Consider the following 18,781-nt stretch of genomic DNA (forward strand, 5'->3'; position numbering starts at 1 on the left):
TCGCTACGGCTTGTATATTTGAGCTTAAATTTATGCGTTTGTGAGGTGTACGTGATTTTATAAAAACACCTACTCCTTGTTTGGAATATGAGTTTTGATCAGCATTTGTGAAGTATCCAGTATATGATTTGGGTGGAATAGGATTAAAAGAGCTTCTACAATGGGTTTCTTGAAGCGATAAAAAGGTTGGATTAAAATCACTTATGAGTGTACGGAGTTCATCAAAATTATTAATAAGTCCCTTAATGTTCCATTGTAGAATTTTAAAAGCTTTATTTAATTGTAATGACATGTAAGCAGAGTGGAGGGAGGATTAAGTTGACATGTCAGCGTCTCCGTCGAGAAGGTCGCTATAGGAATTTTTCGTGAATGATCTATTCTTACCAGCAGAATAATCTGCATTTAGGCGATTTGGTACATTTGAAGCGCAACGGGTTGGCGCACGTGAATAATTTGAAATTGAAGGTTGATTAATGGATGAAAGAATGGGTTCATTACCACTTGTGATTTGTTGAGTAAAGTTGATAGCTGGAGATTCTGGAGAATTTGGTATATTAGATTTTAGCATATGTATTGTTGTTTTAGTTTTTTCAATATTTGCAGTTGCTTTGGTTTTTGAAGGTTGATTAATGGATGAAGGAATGGACTCATTACCACTTGTGATTTGTTGAGTAAAGTTAAGAGCTGAAGATTCTGGAGAATTTTGTATATTAGATTTTAGCATATGTGTTGTTGTTTTAATTTTTTCAATATTTGCAGTTGCTTTGGTTTTTTCAATATTATCTTTGACAAGTGATGTAACTGGTTTCGCAATATAATTTTTGGTTAATGGTGGAACAGGTTTTTCAATGGAAGCAGTTGCAGTTAAAGTCTTACTAGGCTCGATTTGCGAGGCAACAGCAGCATAGGTATTACTTTTGCCAATTCCATGGGCTACAGATGGATTTCTTTCCCGGTATGTGCGTCGCGCTTCGCCCATGCTACAGTAATTTTCTGTTTTGATTTTTAGTATTTCGCGCATCTGTACAAAACGTGGGCATTGTTTGTCTAACGCTGAGTGTTGATCATTGCAATTTATGCAGAAACTACGGGTACAGCTTTCAGCATGTGGAGGATGACCACAGTTAGCACAAGATGCAGCACTAGTGCATCTTTTTGCCCTATGACCCAGGCGTTGGCAATTTTTACACCTCATAGGATTTGGGATGTATAGTTCTACTTTACATTTATACCACGCCACATCAACTGTTCGCGGTAATCGGTAGCGATCAAAAGTTAAAATAATCCTTCCTGTAGGAGAGCGCGTCTTTCCGTCACCATTTAGTTTGGTGAATTTATATATTTCAGTCACTCCTTGATTGCCCATTTCGCGAACAATTTCATCTTCCGGCACATGCTTTAAGCAAGGGGCGTAAATTACGCCTCGAACCGAGTTAAGTTTCTCATGTAGTTTAGCTGAAATAGCACATAGATTAGCTAAAGATTTGGCCTTTATGAGCTTTTCGGTTGCGCGCGGGTTCCCAGCGAGGACCAGTAAATTCCCATCGCGTAGAATCGAGATGGAGTCGATGTATGTTGTAATGCTATGTAGAGCTTTTTTTAAAGCAAACGGGCTAATTTGGGAAATTGTTATTCGAGCATCGGTTGAAGAAATAACAATATATTTTTTATCAATAGGGGTTATATCGGTGATTGGCAACAACGGAAAATCGGAATTTTTACTTTTTTTTCTTTGGGGGGATGTATCACTTAATAGATGAAATCTATTCGAGTTTTTGTCTGGCGGCCCCGGGGCCATTATGCCTTATTGTTGTCTAATGCTTATTATTTGTGAAATAACCACTCACTTCAAAAGGTTTGGGAAACTACTGAATAAAAAGTCAGATGTTTTTAATTTTTTTTTTTTTTTAATGTATTTAAAGGAAAACACGTACGATATCCGCGATGAACACTTTTCGCAATAAACACACAGAAAGTTCAATAGATTATAATAAGTTTGAGAACTTTTAAAAATGTATAACGCAATAAAGAAATTAAATTGCAAAAATTTTTCCACAAAGAGAAAAATGTGACCACAGCGCTTGAACAGAGTTGCCGATTGTGTGTGAAAGAAAATAAAACAATTAATGTAAATAAAAACAAAGAAGGAATTAACGTAAATGGAAATTACAAGTACATGAAAATCAGCGATAGGAAAGTTGATGTAAAAGCAAATAAGGTTTGAGCTGGTGCTTGAAATGGAGCAAAATGAGTAAAACAAAGCAAGTAAGAAAGTTATGTTCGGCGGGAGCTGAATCTCGCATACCCGCCACTATTCTTTACGTATTCAACTATCCAACTTCTTTTATTTAACATCCATATCGCTTGTAACGGCCGCGAACAAACCTCGGGTAGGGTGTCTGTCGGTCTGTATCAACCGCAAGCGGCGGAATAACGGCATGCCGTTAGACAAAATCATGCGATTTTATGGTACCGCTAATAAATCGCATGATCTTGCGGTATATGTTTATTTTATTCTTTTCTGTTTTCCTTACTTACAAGTACAGGCATAAATCGTATGATTTTGCGGTATCTTTGCTTGCTTTTGCAAGTACAGGCAGAATCTTATGATTTTGCGGTACTCCTTTTTTGTCCTTTTGCTCTTGCAAGCATAGGCAAAATCGTATGATTTTGCGGGATCTATGCTTGCTCTTGTGAGAGTAGCGGCAAGCCGTTATAGAGAGAGCAACAGGAAGAAGAAGAGGGAAATGGAGTAAAAAGAAGAAGTATGTCTGCGTTTTAAAATTTAAGTCAGAGGGGATAGTTCTAAGTTGAGTTTAGTCTTAGGCAGGCTCTCACTGAGTGCGGTTCTTGTTATTTACAGCAGTTCTGTTAACATTTCACATGGTGCTTACCTTTTATTGTTGTGTGTTTAACTGGTAACAACAAAATGATATAGAAAGAAATATGCTTTTAATAATTAAAAAAAAAAAAGGGAGGAATATAAAAGAAAATTCTATAACAGCCTTTTGTTCCTAAAACGAGGAAGAAGAAAAATCAAGAGGAGTAAAGAAAAAAAAGGAATTGATAATTAAATCCCGAAAGACAAAAAAACTACATAAGGCAAACAAATAAGAAAACCGCAGTACAAAGTCAGAATATTGTGTGTCTTTAATTCTTAAGCGGTAAAATTGCCGTCAACAATAACGGAGTGAAGAGTTGAGTGTGCTAGTAGAATGTACCAAGCAAAGCGCATCGCGTTCGTGTAGGAACACATTATGTTATAATAGCAATGAGAGTGCACATAAAAAAAAAAAAAAAGACAGAGTTAGGAGATGTCGCAAGATTGTGTCTTGCATATCGGAATATTTTATCTAATTTAACTATTAAAAATTAATAAGAAGAATGAAATAAACTTTGATTTAATTTATTATAAAAGAGATGTGAAAATTAATATGAGAGGAATCTGTCGGCGTTCCTGTATTTAAACATTCCTAAATCTAAAGCACTAAAAGCAATTATTTAAGAAATAAGTTAATTACAAATTTTGTGAAAATCGTATAATATAAATAAAAAAAAAAAAAAAAAAAAAACATAATCGAGGTTTATCTTAAAATTAGCATTTGTTAAAAAGGAGACGGCTTGACATAAAGGAAAAGAAAAGAGAAAATTTTGAATAATTAAATAAACTTTTAGTTCAAATATCGTAAAAATCGAATCAATCCCTCCTAGGCCTTTTTCCATTTTAAAACAAAAAAAAAACAAGAGGGAAAAAAATTTATAAAAATTTTTGGAATCTACAACAAAAACAACGATATCGCAGCCATAAACAACAAATTATTTTTAAAACCGAAACGAAAAAAGAAAAGAAAGGAACACTTTTTAAATATCCTTCAAATTATAAAACGTTTTCTACTATTGTTACTATACTAGCACATACTACAAACAATAGTTCCACGGATCAGAAGAGCAAATTGTTTGAAAGGTACCGCTACAATAACTGTTTTGAGTGCTACAACTGGTGCTCTGGCTCTAGGCATACATCTAGCGCCAGAAGAACGTCGGACACTGTTGAGAAGTGAGCCGGATCATCCTGCGTCCTGGAGTTGAAGATTGCCGATGTAGCAGCTACCGCGGCCGACACTGCACCGACGCCGATGTTTGTACTGTAAGTTACTTTTAAGCTATTTAATTTTGTTGTTCCCAATGAGTGGCTAAGCGCGAGCTGCCACCGCTGTGGCTGAGACGTAGGGGCGTGCATATGGTGGCTATGTAGGGCCGACGCTAGACGATATGCTCTACCGGCCGAAAGGGGCTAAGACCGTGACACGCTTGTGTTGTTAAGAAAAAATTAATCGCGGTGTCTATCTTATTCATTTTAAAATTAACCCATTTTTAGGCAGATAATATATCTTTTATGAGAAATTTACAAAGTAGTTTTAAATATTCTATCTTATCTCTTTTATTATAAATACGCATAAGACTTTAGTGAAAAAAAGACTATTTAATCACTTGCAACCTGTCTGGCCACGGCCCATTGTTTCCATTTGTAGACGTAAACAGTAGCGTTTCATAAAGTAAACGTGGAAAATTTCAGGCTTCTAATCAATAATTTCAGAGTAACGAGCAAAAATCCAAAAATTGTTGTTAAAAAAAAGGAGTTGTGTTCAGTTTACGCTGCGCGCTTCCGCTATGACCAACGTGACCTACTTTCAGCACCAACCTGCGTGCAAAAACTTCCAATCTTTTTACCGAATTCGAAGTTGATATCCTCATTTTTACGACCGGCGTCAAAAACACATACCACATAAACGGACAGACATGGCTAAACTCATGGCTCAGAATTTCTTACAGTGGTGAGCATAAAAAGAGCTCAAACGATTAATTTGAAATATATATTTTAAATTGAAAATAACTTATCTGCTTTGGTCGTGTTTCATTGCTTATAAAATAATATATAGTGTAAAGCATAACAATATCTAAATTAACACATAGTAACCATATAATTTATAATTTATAAATTACTTAGATATGTCGTAAATATAAAGTAAACTGTCTTTATTTTTATTTTGCGCTTTTTCTTTTTAATCTCCCCACAAAGCGTCATAAAACGTTGAAAACGCTGACTGCTTACCTCGAAAAATTAAAGCAAATGCCCACTAGTACAGAAGCACACACACAACCAGTACAGAATCATTGCCAACAAGCAAAAGTTTGCCTACCAATAGGATTAATTGTTAATTTTCAAATCGTAATGAGATGTTGAATTTGCAAATTAGTTTACATACATTTACATAGGCAAATCGCGCATATTAAGCAAAGCCGTTTTGATAGACTTTAAAGAACTAATATTGAGATTAAGTGGTACACATTTACGTTTGTGTAAACAACTCTGAACGGTTTAAACAGCTCATAATTGCATTTACATTGACCAAGCTTAATGAAAATAAAGTGCCTAGAAAAGCGATTAGGGACTTTAAAGCTTATCTCAACAAGTAATGTGGACGATTCGATAGTACCATTAACTTAAATGTGAAGGAAACGCCAAGCATAAGTGTACGTTTTTCAATTGACATTAAAGATAACATAAGCAATTCATTTTCATAACGTGCGGAGGACAGTTGGGCCCCGACCCAATTTCCAAGAGCAAACAGAAAGAACTGCTTTTGAACTGATTCAATTGAATCTACTTAACACCTATAGGAAGGAGATCACACAACAGAAGCATACTCAAGTATTAGCGTAACTAAGCCCACATATAGTTTTTTTGTAATGTAAGGATCGTTCAACTTTTTGGACCACCTCTTACCTAGCTTTACTTAAAGAGAGCTCAGTGTGCAAATTAAAACATACTTTTTGTTTGAATATTAGGTGCAAAATTAATAAAGCGAAAAAGTTCCTTAAAAAATTATTTTTTCGAATCAAATCACACAACGCAGTCGTCGTGTTAAGCACATTAGTTTAAAAAACGTAATCAAAACGACGAGCGGCAATCGTATAGAGGCCGCAGTTTTTAATTCGTTGGCAATGAAATTGCTTGGCATAGTTGCTCCGGAAGACCTATTAACAGATCCTACTCAAGTATTAGCAATAACCCCAAGAAAAACATAAGAAAAGTTTTCATAATTTTTCTTGATTTCTCATTTAAGGTTAACTTAATTAAGAACCGCGGCTTGGTAGTATTCTGATAATAATTCTAAAGATACCATAAAGATGTTGAAGGACCTTGATTTGCATGCAATAATCTGTGACAAAATGGGTGTTTTAACAAGCAAAGAAATGAAGGTTTTTTTTTTTAAATTGCGTAGTAATACAAGTTTTTTTAAACATTTAGCAAAGCGTTTTCTTGCTGCAAGCAAACGACAGTCAAACAGAATTTCTGAAATTGCAGGCTTTGGAAATGGGCAAAATGTGGCATCCGTCGACTCAATCTTCTCTCAATAAAGATTAAAGAGCGTTCATTTTGCAGCTTTTCAAATTTTCCCTTTTTTTTATCTATATTTTCATAAAACCCCAAACACAAAAATTATTTTATAAATGAATTAAAATAAATTGTTTACTAATCTGTCATGGCGAAACTAATATGTCGTTGGACGAAGTAATACAGATGCAAAAGGGAAAGTCGACAAGGAAATAATAATAGAAAAGTGAGTAACTTAAAAATTTTTTGTTTAAAAAATCTTTTATTGAACATTTCTATTTTAGATACAACTGCGAATAAATAGATTCGTAATTCAGAAAAGGAAACAACAAGTGCAGCGTGGAAAATAATAGATCAAATAATAGACCCTAGATCCTAGACCTTACAAGTCAAAATTTTTATGATAATGAAGTGATTGGAAAGTACTATATTTTCCTTGAAGTCTGTAATAATTATACAGACAAACATGTACGTCTCAGTTAATAGGTAATGGAAGCGCTCATATTGCATTTGAACTTTGAAGAAATTATCTGTCGAAGCCTACAAGATGCGTTTAGAATCTTGTTCTGATTTTGCTCCATCATACCCAATTGAATAGTCTTAAACACTTGTAAACACTTTGAAAAAGTGGCGAAATTCAACATAGAACGCATATAAAATCTTATTAAACAGTCTTAAACAGCCTTAAACACTTGTAAAAAGCAATAGTAAAAAAAGTAACCAAAATTAAATCTTCGTTAAAAATCTTTAGTTAAAATACAATTAAATCAATTGAAAAATGAACCTATATTTATACTTTGTATCTTGCGTTTGTTAAAAGTGGGAGGAGACTTGCTTGTAGTTTAATGTATTTTCATAATTCTCGAACCCATGTTGTAGAGCGATATACCGCTTGTATATAAAAGAGAATTAAATAATAAAACATTTTTAGTTCAAGTAAATATTTGGAACTCGTACACCACCCATTGATTTGTAAACATTCTACGTATGTCTTTATTTCGTAGAATCGGATAGCACTACGATAATAGAACCGATGTATATGCAAAAATTAACCAAAGATATCCAAAAATTTCTAAAAATTAACTAAAAATATCCAAAAAATTGTAAAAATCGAATGGCAGGTCTCTAAAAACTAGTCAGAATGTGTTTGAGGGAAATTAAATATTTTTTTTTGTTACAAGTAAAGAAAAGATTTAAAAAATTCTCACAAAGAAATTGTCATTTTCTTTATATTTCTGCATGAAATTTTTCACTCAAACCACTTCTAAGATTATTTGTAAAAACAGTCTCGAGCAATTTAAGCAATAAGAAGAAGAAACAATAAGAATGTGCGGAAAATAGAGAGAGCACAGAGTTATTTGTAATAAATAAGAAAAATAGTCAATGAAAATAAACTACTTTTTTCCTTTTTGTAAAGATGTTTATTATTAAACAACATTTATACGCGACCTGAAAATGTCTTGTCCTTTCGAAAATATATTTGTTTACTAATGTCTTGTTTGCCTTGGAGCGATAACCACTAGAGATGAACTCGTTGACGCGGAATGCGCAGTCACAGTAGCGTAAGGGCTTTCATAGGTTCGACTTACTTTATGGTTATATTGTGTTCCATTTTGAAAGCAGGTTGTATTCGAAATGAAGAGCCCTTGTAAAAGAAACTTAACCTTTTAACGACACTAAGGAAAATATTCTGTCACCATTCTATTATTATGATTATTATTATTATTATTATTATAAATTTAGCCAGAGAATAAATTCTAAGACTAATGTCTGCTACCACTAGCAGTAGCATCTAGCGCTTTCGGCTTTAATAAAAACTCTAGCGCACTTGAAATTTGAACCCACGACCATTTTAAAATTTGATCATTGTCGTCTTTTAGTACAAGCTGATGTGCATTTTTTGTACAAAATGTCAGAAGAGAGCTTACGTCGAAACCGCTTAGCCTTTTACCTGCTACACTTCCAGTGGTGCATTGTCTTTTCCTCAACCGCCAGATGCATGATGCTGCCTTGCCTCTTGGCACTGCCATTTAAGTCTTAATAAATACGCATTGTATTTCTACATTTAAACAATTCAATTTTTCTTCTATAAATTTCCCTTTATATAATTAATTGCACTCGGTCGACGATTTACTCCTGCATTCTCTTTCAAAAATGCCGGTGAGGTTATAATTACACGACAATCGATTTCATAAGCATCGTTAGAGGGTTAAGAAATGAGTTGGCCATAACTTTCTGAAAAGCAAAGGAAGCTAACTCCCTGGCTTTGTTTTTATTGATTTTAATTTTTGACAAAATGTTGCATTTCGATTTTTGTGCATACATAAAATTTGAGATTTTTACACATCAAAACTAATTCTCTTGAAAGCTTTTTGTGCCATCATTGCCTTTAACTGCTTTCTTATATAAATTGTCTTGACTTGTCTCTCCAACTTCCGTAGAGCATGAATTGCCACCGAGCTTACCAATATCCGTTATAGCAGCAACTTTTCGTAGTGAAAATCTTTTATGAAGATGATGGTAAGTACGAGCTAATTAATTTAATGTGTAATAATGTAATGTAATGTTATTTTTGAAGACTCATCATACTCTGAAATGGAAAATGCTAGAGGAAAGAGCGATTCCGACGACGCGTGGAAGGAGGATAATGTTGAAGAAAACCAAGCAACAATGGATCAAAACAACGTTGAGAATATGGAAATGTGAACTAAGTGCTGAGTTTCCGCCATCACTTAGTTCAAGTAAACATTTCATAGCAATTTTTATTTATTATTATTATTATTATTTTGATTTTAGACTAATGAATTGAATTCTTAGACTAAAAAAGACATTGAGCACTAGCAACACAGGCTATCGGCTCTAATTTAAATAAATGAATATTAGATGATAAGCTTAGTAGTATTAATAAAGTAAAATATTGAATTGATATTCTGTTCTGAAGCTGATTGTAGAATGTTCAAAGGGTAATCGTTCCAAATGCAATACTTCTAGCCAAGGAAAATTTGAGGCAGTCGCAGAGAATGTGCTTTATAGTAAGAGTTTGTCCACAACAGCAGATTGGGGGAGAAGACTTCTTCAGGATCCATTGGTGAGTTGCAATTGTATGAAAGGCGAATTCTCGAAAATGTTTGGATCTTGGTTTTCTCAACATTTGTTGGATATGGAGGTAGAGTTAATTGAGGGTTAATGCAAGAGCAGTGTTGATGACGGTATTGTAAATTTCCTTCTGCAATTTTCTCTTTAACTTTTCTTCCAATGTATCTTTGAAGATCCAACTTTTCCATGACATCATCCATAATTAGAGGAGCAGAAGCAGCATACTTTGCCGCTCGATCAGCCTGCTCAGTAAACCGATGTGACTTGGTACCCATAACATTTTAATTTTTCCGTCGGGTGTAGTAATTATATTCCTTAATTTGTTGATAGTGCTCCATCTCGAAGTCGAAGGGTTCCGGGTAGCTTGTAATACAGACAAACTGTCAGTAACAATGACGGTTTTAAGTTTGTTTTTATGGGCAAGGTTGGCAGCGTGAAGGATAGCTCTGGCTTCGGTTATGAAAGTTGAAGTGCTTTCGTGAAATATGTGGTTGAGAAGAACCCGTCCTGTAGCATCTACCACCGCACAAGCAGGAGGCAGACCAGGAGATTTTGAGCCGTCTGTGTACAAAAGATTCCAACCAGTATTGTCCAATACTTGGGTTTTCTCAGCTATTAGATTCCTGAAGACGTAATTTGGAGTATCTTCTTTCTTTTATTTAAAAGTCTACGTTTAGAATGTATTTAATTTTTTCAAATTGAAATTTGCGTCCATTTGTATAAAAAAGCATACTTGAGTGGGCTACAATTGAAATGACTAATTGGATTTAATATGATACGTGTTAGTATTATATATGCTTTTTAGTTACAGAAGTCCTTGTTATCAAAGAATACAACTTTGAATGTATGTGTGCTCTTCGCTTGATATGATAGCCATATATGGGCAAATTCTCGTTTCATGTTTACACATATGTGGTAGATATAAATAGCACTGATTTAAAAATGTTTTGAAGGCAAATAATTATTATTATTATATATAAAATCGGCGCCAGCCACATATACAACATGGAAAATTTATATACCTAAGATTAATTGTATTCTAGTACTCTTTGCACTTGATCTTAGGTAGAACGTACATTTTCCATTAAAAAGGAACAATACTATATTGTTTAATAACAACTTTTCTTTATTGTATTTGCATTAAATATTCCCTCCTTGTGTACATATATGTAAAAATTTTAAACAATTTTAAAATGTAAACTAATTTAAACTGGATAATACGTGCTTTATAGTTGTAAGGTCATAATTTCCATTAATATAACAAGCTGAAGATAAAGGTTGAACGATTACATTATAAAAAAAAAAGGTTGAGAAAAAAATGAAAATTACACACGTGCGGATATTGCATTAACTCTAATATTTACCATTGAGCGAGGTTTCAAACTCACGGTTCTTGAAAGTAAAGTATATCTCCAATGTCGATACATAAAAACTTTTTTTTGCTGACAGAAAACATACAAATTTGCTAAAAATAACTTTCAACAAATTATAAAGCACTTACCGGAGGGATGATGTTACTTTCATTAAGGCCAAATGCTTGCAAAACACGGAAGGAAGTTGCAGGGATGCTGTAAAGTATATATGTGCTAGAGAAATTGTTAATCGACACTAAGTATTCCCATCTATTTTTGTGATAAACATTTTTCCGCTTACACAAATTAATATAATGAATGTAAATTTCTTGAAACATTCCAACCACCAGCTATTTTGGCAGGATTACTTTAAACGAAGAATCTTTGTGCCCAGGAGTTATTTGGTGTATATTTGAAGAACAAAAATCATTTCGCTATATTTTGAAACAAAAGTTTCAAATTCTTGGTAGACACATTGAAACACTTCGAATAGATGTTGTTTCATACCCATACAACGGTAATCTCGAAGAATTTTGTATTTGTGTTTGGAAATCGTTTTAAAAGCATGCGTTAACTTATTAGAGAAATTAGCATTAGCTTGTGCCTCCTGGTGTATAGAGTTGATAAAGAAGTCTTTTCGGAGCGCTTGAGGAGAAGCCCGAAATTTCAAGGAAAATATTTCTAGCAAGTAATAAATTCGGTGGGTCAAAATACACTTAAAAATGTAGTGACATTATATCCCTTAAATTAATATCGAAAATTTTATTTATACTTCACAGAGGTGTCATGTATTTTCTGAAATTTTGTGCACCTAGGATTTTGTCAAACTAGAACATTTGATAATATATCTTTTCATACATATAAGCGAAAATACATGCAGATATTTACGCGCTTTTGTTTTACAAAGAAAAATTTCTCATGAAACCATTTACCATTTTGTCACAAATGTATGGTAAATACAATTTTTTAAGATTCGTGGTTGTTTTTCCAAAAAAAAAAAAAAAGTACTTTGAGGTCGAGAGAAATTAAGACAATATAACTGCTATGATATGATTGCCTTGTAAGAGAAACCACGGTGTTTTCAAAATAAAACCTTCAGCACACTTTGTTTAAGCTGATGATTGACCTCAAATATATTAGTGTATGTCTGCATATGTTTATTAATTATTAGTCTACTTAATTAAGTAGTTTCGGCTTTCTACACTAGAAGCTACTTCAAATTGCAATGTAAGGTTTGTGAATCATTATTTCTAACGAAAACAAATATACACAAGAAACCACATGAAACTGACGGAAGATGACCACGTACTTTTTTTTGCCTTTGCTATCGTCATTGTTACATCCACAAAAAAGTAACCAGGTGTTTTTATTTATGCAAATTCTTGAAGTAATACACAAAATCGAATTATTCCAAAAAAAAAAAGCTGAAAAATAAACGGCATTTTGAATTGATAATCTACCATCACTAAGTAAAATGTCATTTCTACTGTTTTAAAATACACAATCGACGTTTTACAAATCAATTTTATTTCCATTTAACCGAGGTTCACATAGGCTAATCCACTCACAAAACAAGAAGTTCTTAGAAACCTAGAGGAAATAGGTTCTTGGTTTTCGGTACGAAAACAGCTTCCTGTTGCCTTTGTGATGAACGCGCTGCACCAACGGGAATTTGATCTTAGAGTCGTGGAACTGTTTAACATGGGTACGACGAGTTTTGCTGGCAGGTATCGGCTCAACTTTAATAATTTGTATGGAATGAGCCCGAGCTCGATGACGTGCACCCATGTCTCGATAGCATTGTGTAACAGCTCCACCAACAGTTAGATCACGGTATTCACGATACATATTATGAGTGCCAGAACGTGAATCATAACGCAACCAAATTCCAAAATTTTTAATCTTAATTGGTGAGGTTTCGTAGACTTCCTTGAGGGAAACAATCTCGCCAGTAGTTTTTTTAAACTTTTTCAATTGTCGTAAAAAATACCAAAAACGTGATTTAGCCACAATGTTGTCAGGAGCGAAAATTCTCATTTTATACAGAGGGGTTTGCGGCTCCTTTTCGGACGGTAATTTGCGTCCAATGACCTCATATTCTTTTAACTGCAAGATAAGATAAAGACATGAACATATACTACAAATCTGCAAAAACAAGGTAAATTGCAACCCAAATTTTGCTCTTATTATCAGCCTTCACTCTATAAACCAAAATTTTAGCACCACAATGCTTATATATTTTCTCGCGACACGTGTCAAGTTCTCTTAATGCGACCGTATATGCTACACTGTTGCTGATTTGCTTATATTACATTTTGGATTGGAATTTGCTTATTTTATGCCCACAAATTGCTTCAACATTTTCTTTTTTTTTTTTAAAGAAAATTACCTGCCCCTTAGCTTTCATTGTGGTAGCGTTTAGGAAAAGGAAAAGGAAAGTCACAAAACAGCTGGGCTTCGGTGTTAACACAAGTGCAACTCTGATAAGATGTAATGGAAATGTCTAGAAACTGTTTTTACAAAAACGGAGTTATTTTATATATTCCCTTAACAAACACCTCTCATATATATACAATCAGTGACATCAAAAGTTAGATGATAAAAATGACGTAAGATTCGATTCATACTTACAATACACCATGATAACAGCCAATTGTAAAAAAACATTAATTTAACTATGTTGATTGTCAACATATCCTGGGTAATCCCAAGGAACAAAAAAGTTGTCAACGATTTTCACAAAGAGGATATAACATTTGCCCAAAAATGTAGGCTGATAACGTAAAGTAACGGTGTACGCATTTTGGGCATTGAAATGATAGTTCAATACAACACAATGAGTTGTAGGCATATGTAAAACAAATGGTTCAACCTTTTACCAGACATCGTCACTATGTTAAATGTGAGACAAAAATAGGAAAAAATATGGTCTTGTGATTATTATCATATGTATTTTATATTACATTTTATCGAATCTTATTTTTTCGGGTTGTTGATTTTTACATTATGTGATTGGAAATTTTGATGTATACAGCAAACTTAAATAAAACTTAACTAAGAAGCGCTTGATTTAATATATATGTACAGTCGCCCAACAAAGTCACGTACGGTAACGAAAACGGGCTGGTACTAAAAACTGCAGATGTAGTTTGACAGTCCAAAAATTAAGAAAAAAAAGCTTATATTAAATAACAGTCAGAGCCGATAGCCTGTGTTGCTAGTGCTCAATGTCTTTTTTAGTCTAGGAATTCATTTCATTAGTCTAAAATTAAAATAATAATAATAAATAACAGTCAAGGGTTTTTTTTGATTTAAGATAAAGTTATAGGCAAAAATGTACTTTAATGCCATAAAAAATACCAAAAAGCCTACATACAGCAGCATTACATTATTCGGAAAAGAACATTTTTAGCTAGCGGTGCCTGATAAAAACATAATCCAGTTAGTATTCATCCCGATATCCGTCGAAATATTCTAAAACCCAACAATATTCCTAGACGCTTTAGTTTTGGTTTCATTTGTTCCAATGCTAAAATATTTGTCATATAGTAATGTTTTATAATAGCTTGAAGAGTACCACGATTAATTTCAATTGCTTTTCTCATTTCTCTGTACGGTTTGCCCTCACTTCTTAATTCATGTTGAGAGATATTGTGCATTTTGAGACATTTTCAGCAAAAGAAATAAAGAAAAAACTCGCTTTAAGTGATGAATTATTATTTAAAAGCGAAAACAAGTACAAAAATTCGATATCGCAACTGAAGGTGTCCTTCTTCAAATATTTTAGTGGTGCCGTATGTAGACTATGTTTATTATGGGATTGAGGTTTTTTGGGGTATAACTTTATCTTAAATCAAAAAATAAAATTTTAAAGTATTATTTAATATAAGTTTTTTTTCTTGAGAAATATATTTTTTGACCCTTAAACTATAAATGCTTCAACTTCCGAGAGTGTATGTTTAGTCCGGTACACCCAACCCCATTAGCAAATTTATTAAATGACATCGCACAATGGAGTTCTCTTTAATTTTGACAATAATGTTTCCTACCTGAGTTTGCGCGAAACGGCCAGCAATGTCGCTATTGCCACTCCTTTCCTTTTAACCGCTACGTCTATTAACACACTTTATTTTAATGTACTTTCAAACGTTATTAACAAGAAAAGTTCCACAGCTACACTTTACAGCTTTAAAAATTCAAAAAATGTAGTTTTTCAGTGTGTTGACGACTTCTTAATGGATTCCTCCGATCGACCGTTCAACGGGCAGTTGGAAAAATTTCAGGAAAAGAGAATCTTTTCTATAAGAAATTTTTCGATTTAAACCTCACTTTCAACGCAAACAATCTATTTTGCCAAGGGTTTGAACTGTCAAATTAATATGAATCACTGCAATGGCTTGGTAGGAATATTAACTCTTACTCTTCTTGACAACTAGGAGAAAGTAAGTAAAAATTCTAGCAAGATTGTCAATGTCCTTGAACTACTCACAAATGCTTACAAAGGCAAATAAATCTCTGCTTTTATATACAGCTTTAATCCGATCAAAAATAGAATCTGGCCGATCAACCATCTTTAAATCCCCAAAATATGTTGACGGATTGATTCAAACATTTCAAAACTGACAACTTCGTCGACGCTTAGGTCCCCAAGTAATCCCCTTCACCTGTTATCCTGCGAACCGCCAACAAAATATAAAACCTTCTAAGAGAGTTATAGCCAGAACCAACAATGATCGCGCAGTATATCAGCAGTATATCATCTTTCCAAGGATAATCTCCAAATCATAGGTTTCCGAAAAAGTGTTTAATTTCTGTGAGCTTAAATTCTTAAAAGGTGTTTTAACAGATCACCTATAAGATAAAGCTTACATCCATATGATTAAGACTGCATCTAGTAGTTGTTGTGACACATATGGCTTAAGAGAATCTCTTGAGCACTTGATCTTCAAATGACAAGAAGATGATGGTATGATAAATCCTTTCAGCTTTTTTTCACCCTTTCTGGATTTGAAAACCAAAGAGTTAACTTGCTATATTAAATAAATGAATATTAAAATTTTATGCACTATTCAATTTAAAAATTATGCGTCTACTGTCGTTCACATTTTTTTTAAATCTTTATTTCAACCATGAACGCAGAACAAATTTTTTTTTTTGGAATAATTTTTTTTGTTTTCATACATAGATTGTATGTTAAATGAATTGCTTTTTTTCTTAAAAGGAAACATTTTTTGTGTTTCGATTGAATCGCATTGATGACGGCGTATTAATTGCCACATCTGCGTCAATCCCGCCCAATTCAATTGAATTTCCCACATCTCCTGACGTTCAATTTATCACCATTCGAGAGAAAATCCCTAATAAACAGCTATATATAACCAGCTCCTATATTCCCATAAATTCCGATATCTTCATATATATGAAACAGGCTGCCCTCATTTCTGAAGTGGCCAAGCAGCCTAAACCCACTGATTTGATCTTTTTCAAACAAATATTATGATTTTCATAAAATCAATATTGTATTGCTAAAATATCATCTTTCACCTATAAGGCTTGATTTCTCGACCGGAAGTATTGAAAGCGTATTGTCATCGTTCTACAACACATTAAATCTAGCTATTGCTGCATCTGTTCCAATCAAGCAGTGTCGACTTTGAAGCAGGTGTTTCCCCTGGTTTAATAAGACAAGAAAATGAAAAACACGTTATTCAAAAAATATTCGAAAAGTGGCTCTGCTCTTGACTATTTCGCTTACTCAGTCGTGAAGCATGGATTTAACTCCCTCAACCACCAATATTATTACAGATACCTTCAGTTCATTAAATCCTCTCTCTTTGCTAATCCTAAATAACTTTTTAAATTTGTTAACTCAAAAAGAAAAATTTCCACACATCCCTTGCATATTTCTTTCAATTGCTCTGATTTCTCGGATGATTTTGAAATCTCAAATTTGCTTGCTAGTACTTCCGACGAAACTTTTCGATAACTAATTTCGATTTATCAGTAAATTATCCGTACCCTATGACTAACTCGGTTTCAATTCCTAACTTGGTTATTTCGAAAGATGACGTTTTTAAAGGGCTGAGCTCTCTAAAATATAGATGTGTGCCTGGACCTGATGAAATTCCATCATGTGTACTTAAATCTTGCGCTGTCGAGTTATGCGGCGTTATCTCGAAGATTTTTAACCAGTCCTTGAATTTAGGTGTTTTCCCTTTGTGTTGGAAGAGTAGTTTCCTTATTCCTATCCACAAAAGTAGAAGTAGACAACTCGTTGGGAACTACAGGGGCATAGCCAAGTTGGGTGTCTTGTCTAAGCTGTTCGAGCGAATTGTGACTCAGTATTTGGCTTTTGCCATTAATTCGTATATTTCTCCACACCAGCATGGCTTTCGCAAAGGGCGATCTACGGTCACCAACTTGTTAGAGTTTACTTGTCATGTTTTCATGGCTTTTTCTTCTGGCTTTCGCACTGATGTAATATACACTGATTTAAACAAACCATTTGATTTGGTTAACCATAATTTACTTATCTCTAAACTCCAAGGCTCTGGCTTCCGTTTCTATTTAGTAAAATAGATCAGCTCTTATCTGCACAATAGATCCTTCAGGGTTTTGTTTAACTTCATCACCTCGGACTTAGGTCCCGTTTTATTTAGTTTTATGATCTCCCGTCGGTGATTAATTCCAGTCAGATCTTAATGTATGCTGATGATGTGAAACTGTTTTCCTCCTTCTCTGTAGAATTGCAATCACATCAGCTTCAAAGTTACTTGAATAATTTGGTTGTATGGTGATCTTTGAATTTTCTGAAACTAAATCTGAGTAAATGTAAGAAGCTTTCTTTCTCAAGAAGAAAGCCATTCATTATTCAGAATTTCATTGATTCGCATAAGTTGGAGGACGTCGATGCGTTCATAGATTTAGGCGTTCTATTTGACCATAGATTACGTTTTAACTTGCATATTGAGCTCTCCTTAAGCAAAGATCCGCGCTTGGTTTTATAAAGAGGTGGTGCAAAGAGCTTGATGATCCTTACATTACGAAAAGTCTGTACGCGTGTTTGGTTAGACCTATACTCGAGTATGCCTCTATTGTGTGGTCTCCTTTATATAGGTGCTAGGCAGATTCAATTGAATCTGCTAAAAAGGAATTCTCGCTGTTTGCCCTCAGCAATTTTGGTTGGGATTTGATTGCGTTTCTTCCTCCTTATGAAAATAGGTTGCTTCTGTTGCCCTCACCGTCTCTCGAGAAACGTAGATTTGTTCTTGGTGTTTCCTTCGTAATCAAAGTAATAAATGGTGCTATTGATTCGCCTGCATTACTTGGTGAAATAAGCTTTAATGTCTCTATCCGCTTCTCTAGGCACTTTATCTTGATTAAGCTGTAAATACAATTATGAGCTGTTTAACCCGCTCAGAGCTGTTTGCAAGAACCTAATTGACGTCTATCACTTATTCTCATTATCGGACTCTTTAAAGTCTATTAAAGCAACATTGCTTAATACGCGTGGTTTACCTATGTCGCACTTAAACTAGCTCTTAACCTTAAAACGTCGTTTTGATTCGAAACTTAATTGTTGTTAATTATGATCGGTTGTCAAGCTTATGCATGTTCGCGATGGTTTAGGGGTTCATTTGCAATTTGGTCCTGTACCGTTTGTGGGTGTTGCTCTTTTCTTCTTTTTTTCTTCTTCTTATTTGTTTTATTATACTAATACTAAGTTTTAATATTAATTAACTTAAGAGTCAACTTTAAATTTATTTGCCAGAAGTTTTCTGTTGGCTTGGCGATAATCTACTATTTGTCGCCATTTTTTTAATTTGTTTTCGGTTCTAGTTATCGGTTAGCAATAACAGTGGACTTTTGTATTCACAAATAGACAGTTCCACTATGCTGCCTGCGATAAATTTGGAGCCCTCTTTATCTGTTT

At 33.9% G+C, this 18,781-nt stretch overlaps 1 protein-coding gene across 1 annotated transcript; it reads right to left on the reverse strand.

Moving 5' to 3' along the window:
* Positions 1–12,157: 12,157 nt before the first annotated feature.
* On the reverse strand, positions 12,158–13,345 carry LOC119642864 (60S ribosomal protein L18a). Its single transcript, XM_038042169.1, has 2 exons — positions 13,238–13,345; positions 12,158–12,954 (listed from the first exon to the last, which is right to left on the reverse strand). The coding sequence occupies exons 1-2, from the start codon at positions 13,253–13,255 to the stop codon at positions 12,439–12,441; spliced, it is 534 nt and encodes a 177-aa protein (XP_037898097.1). The 5' UTR covers positions 13,256–13,345; the 3' UTR covers positions 12,158–12,438.
* Positions 13,346–18,781: the final 5,436 nt, after the last annotated feature.

The sequence above is a fragment of the Glossina fuscipes genome, unplaced genomic scaffold, assembly GCF_014805625.2.
Source record: "Glossina fuscipes isolate IAEA_lab_2018 unplaced genomic scaffold, Yale_Gfus_2 263, whole genome shotgun sequence".
NCBI classification, from domain to species: Eukaryota; Metazoa; Arthropoda; class Insecta; order Diptera; family Glossinidae; genus Glossina; species Glossina fuscipes.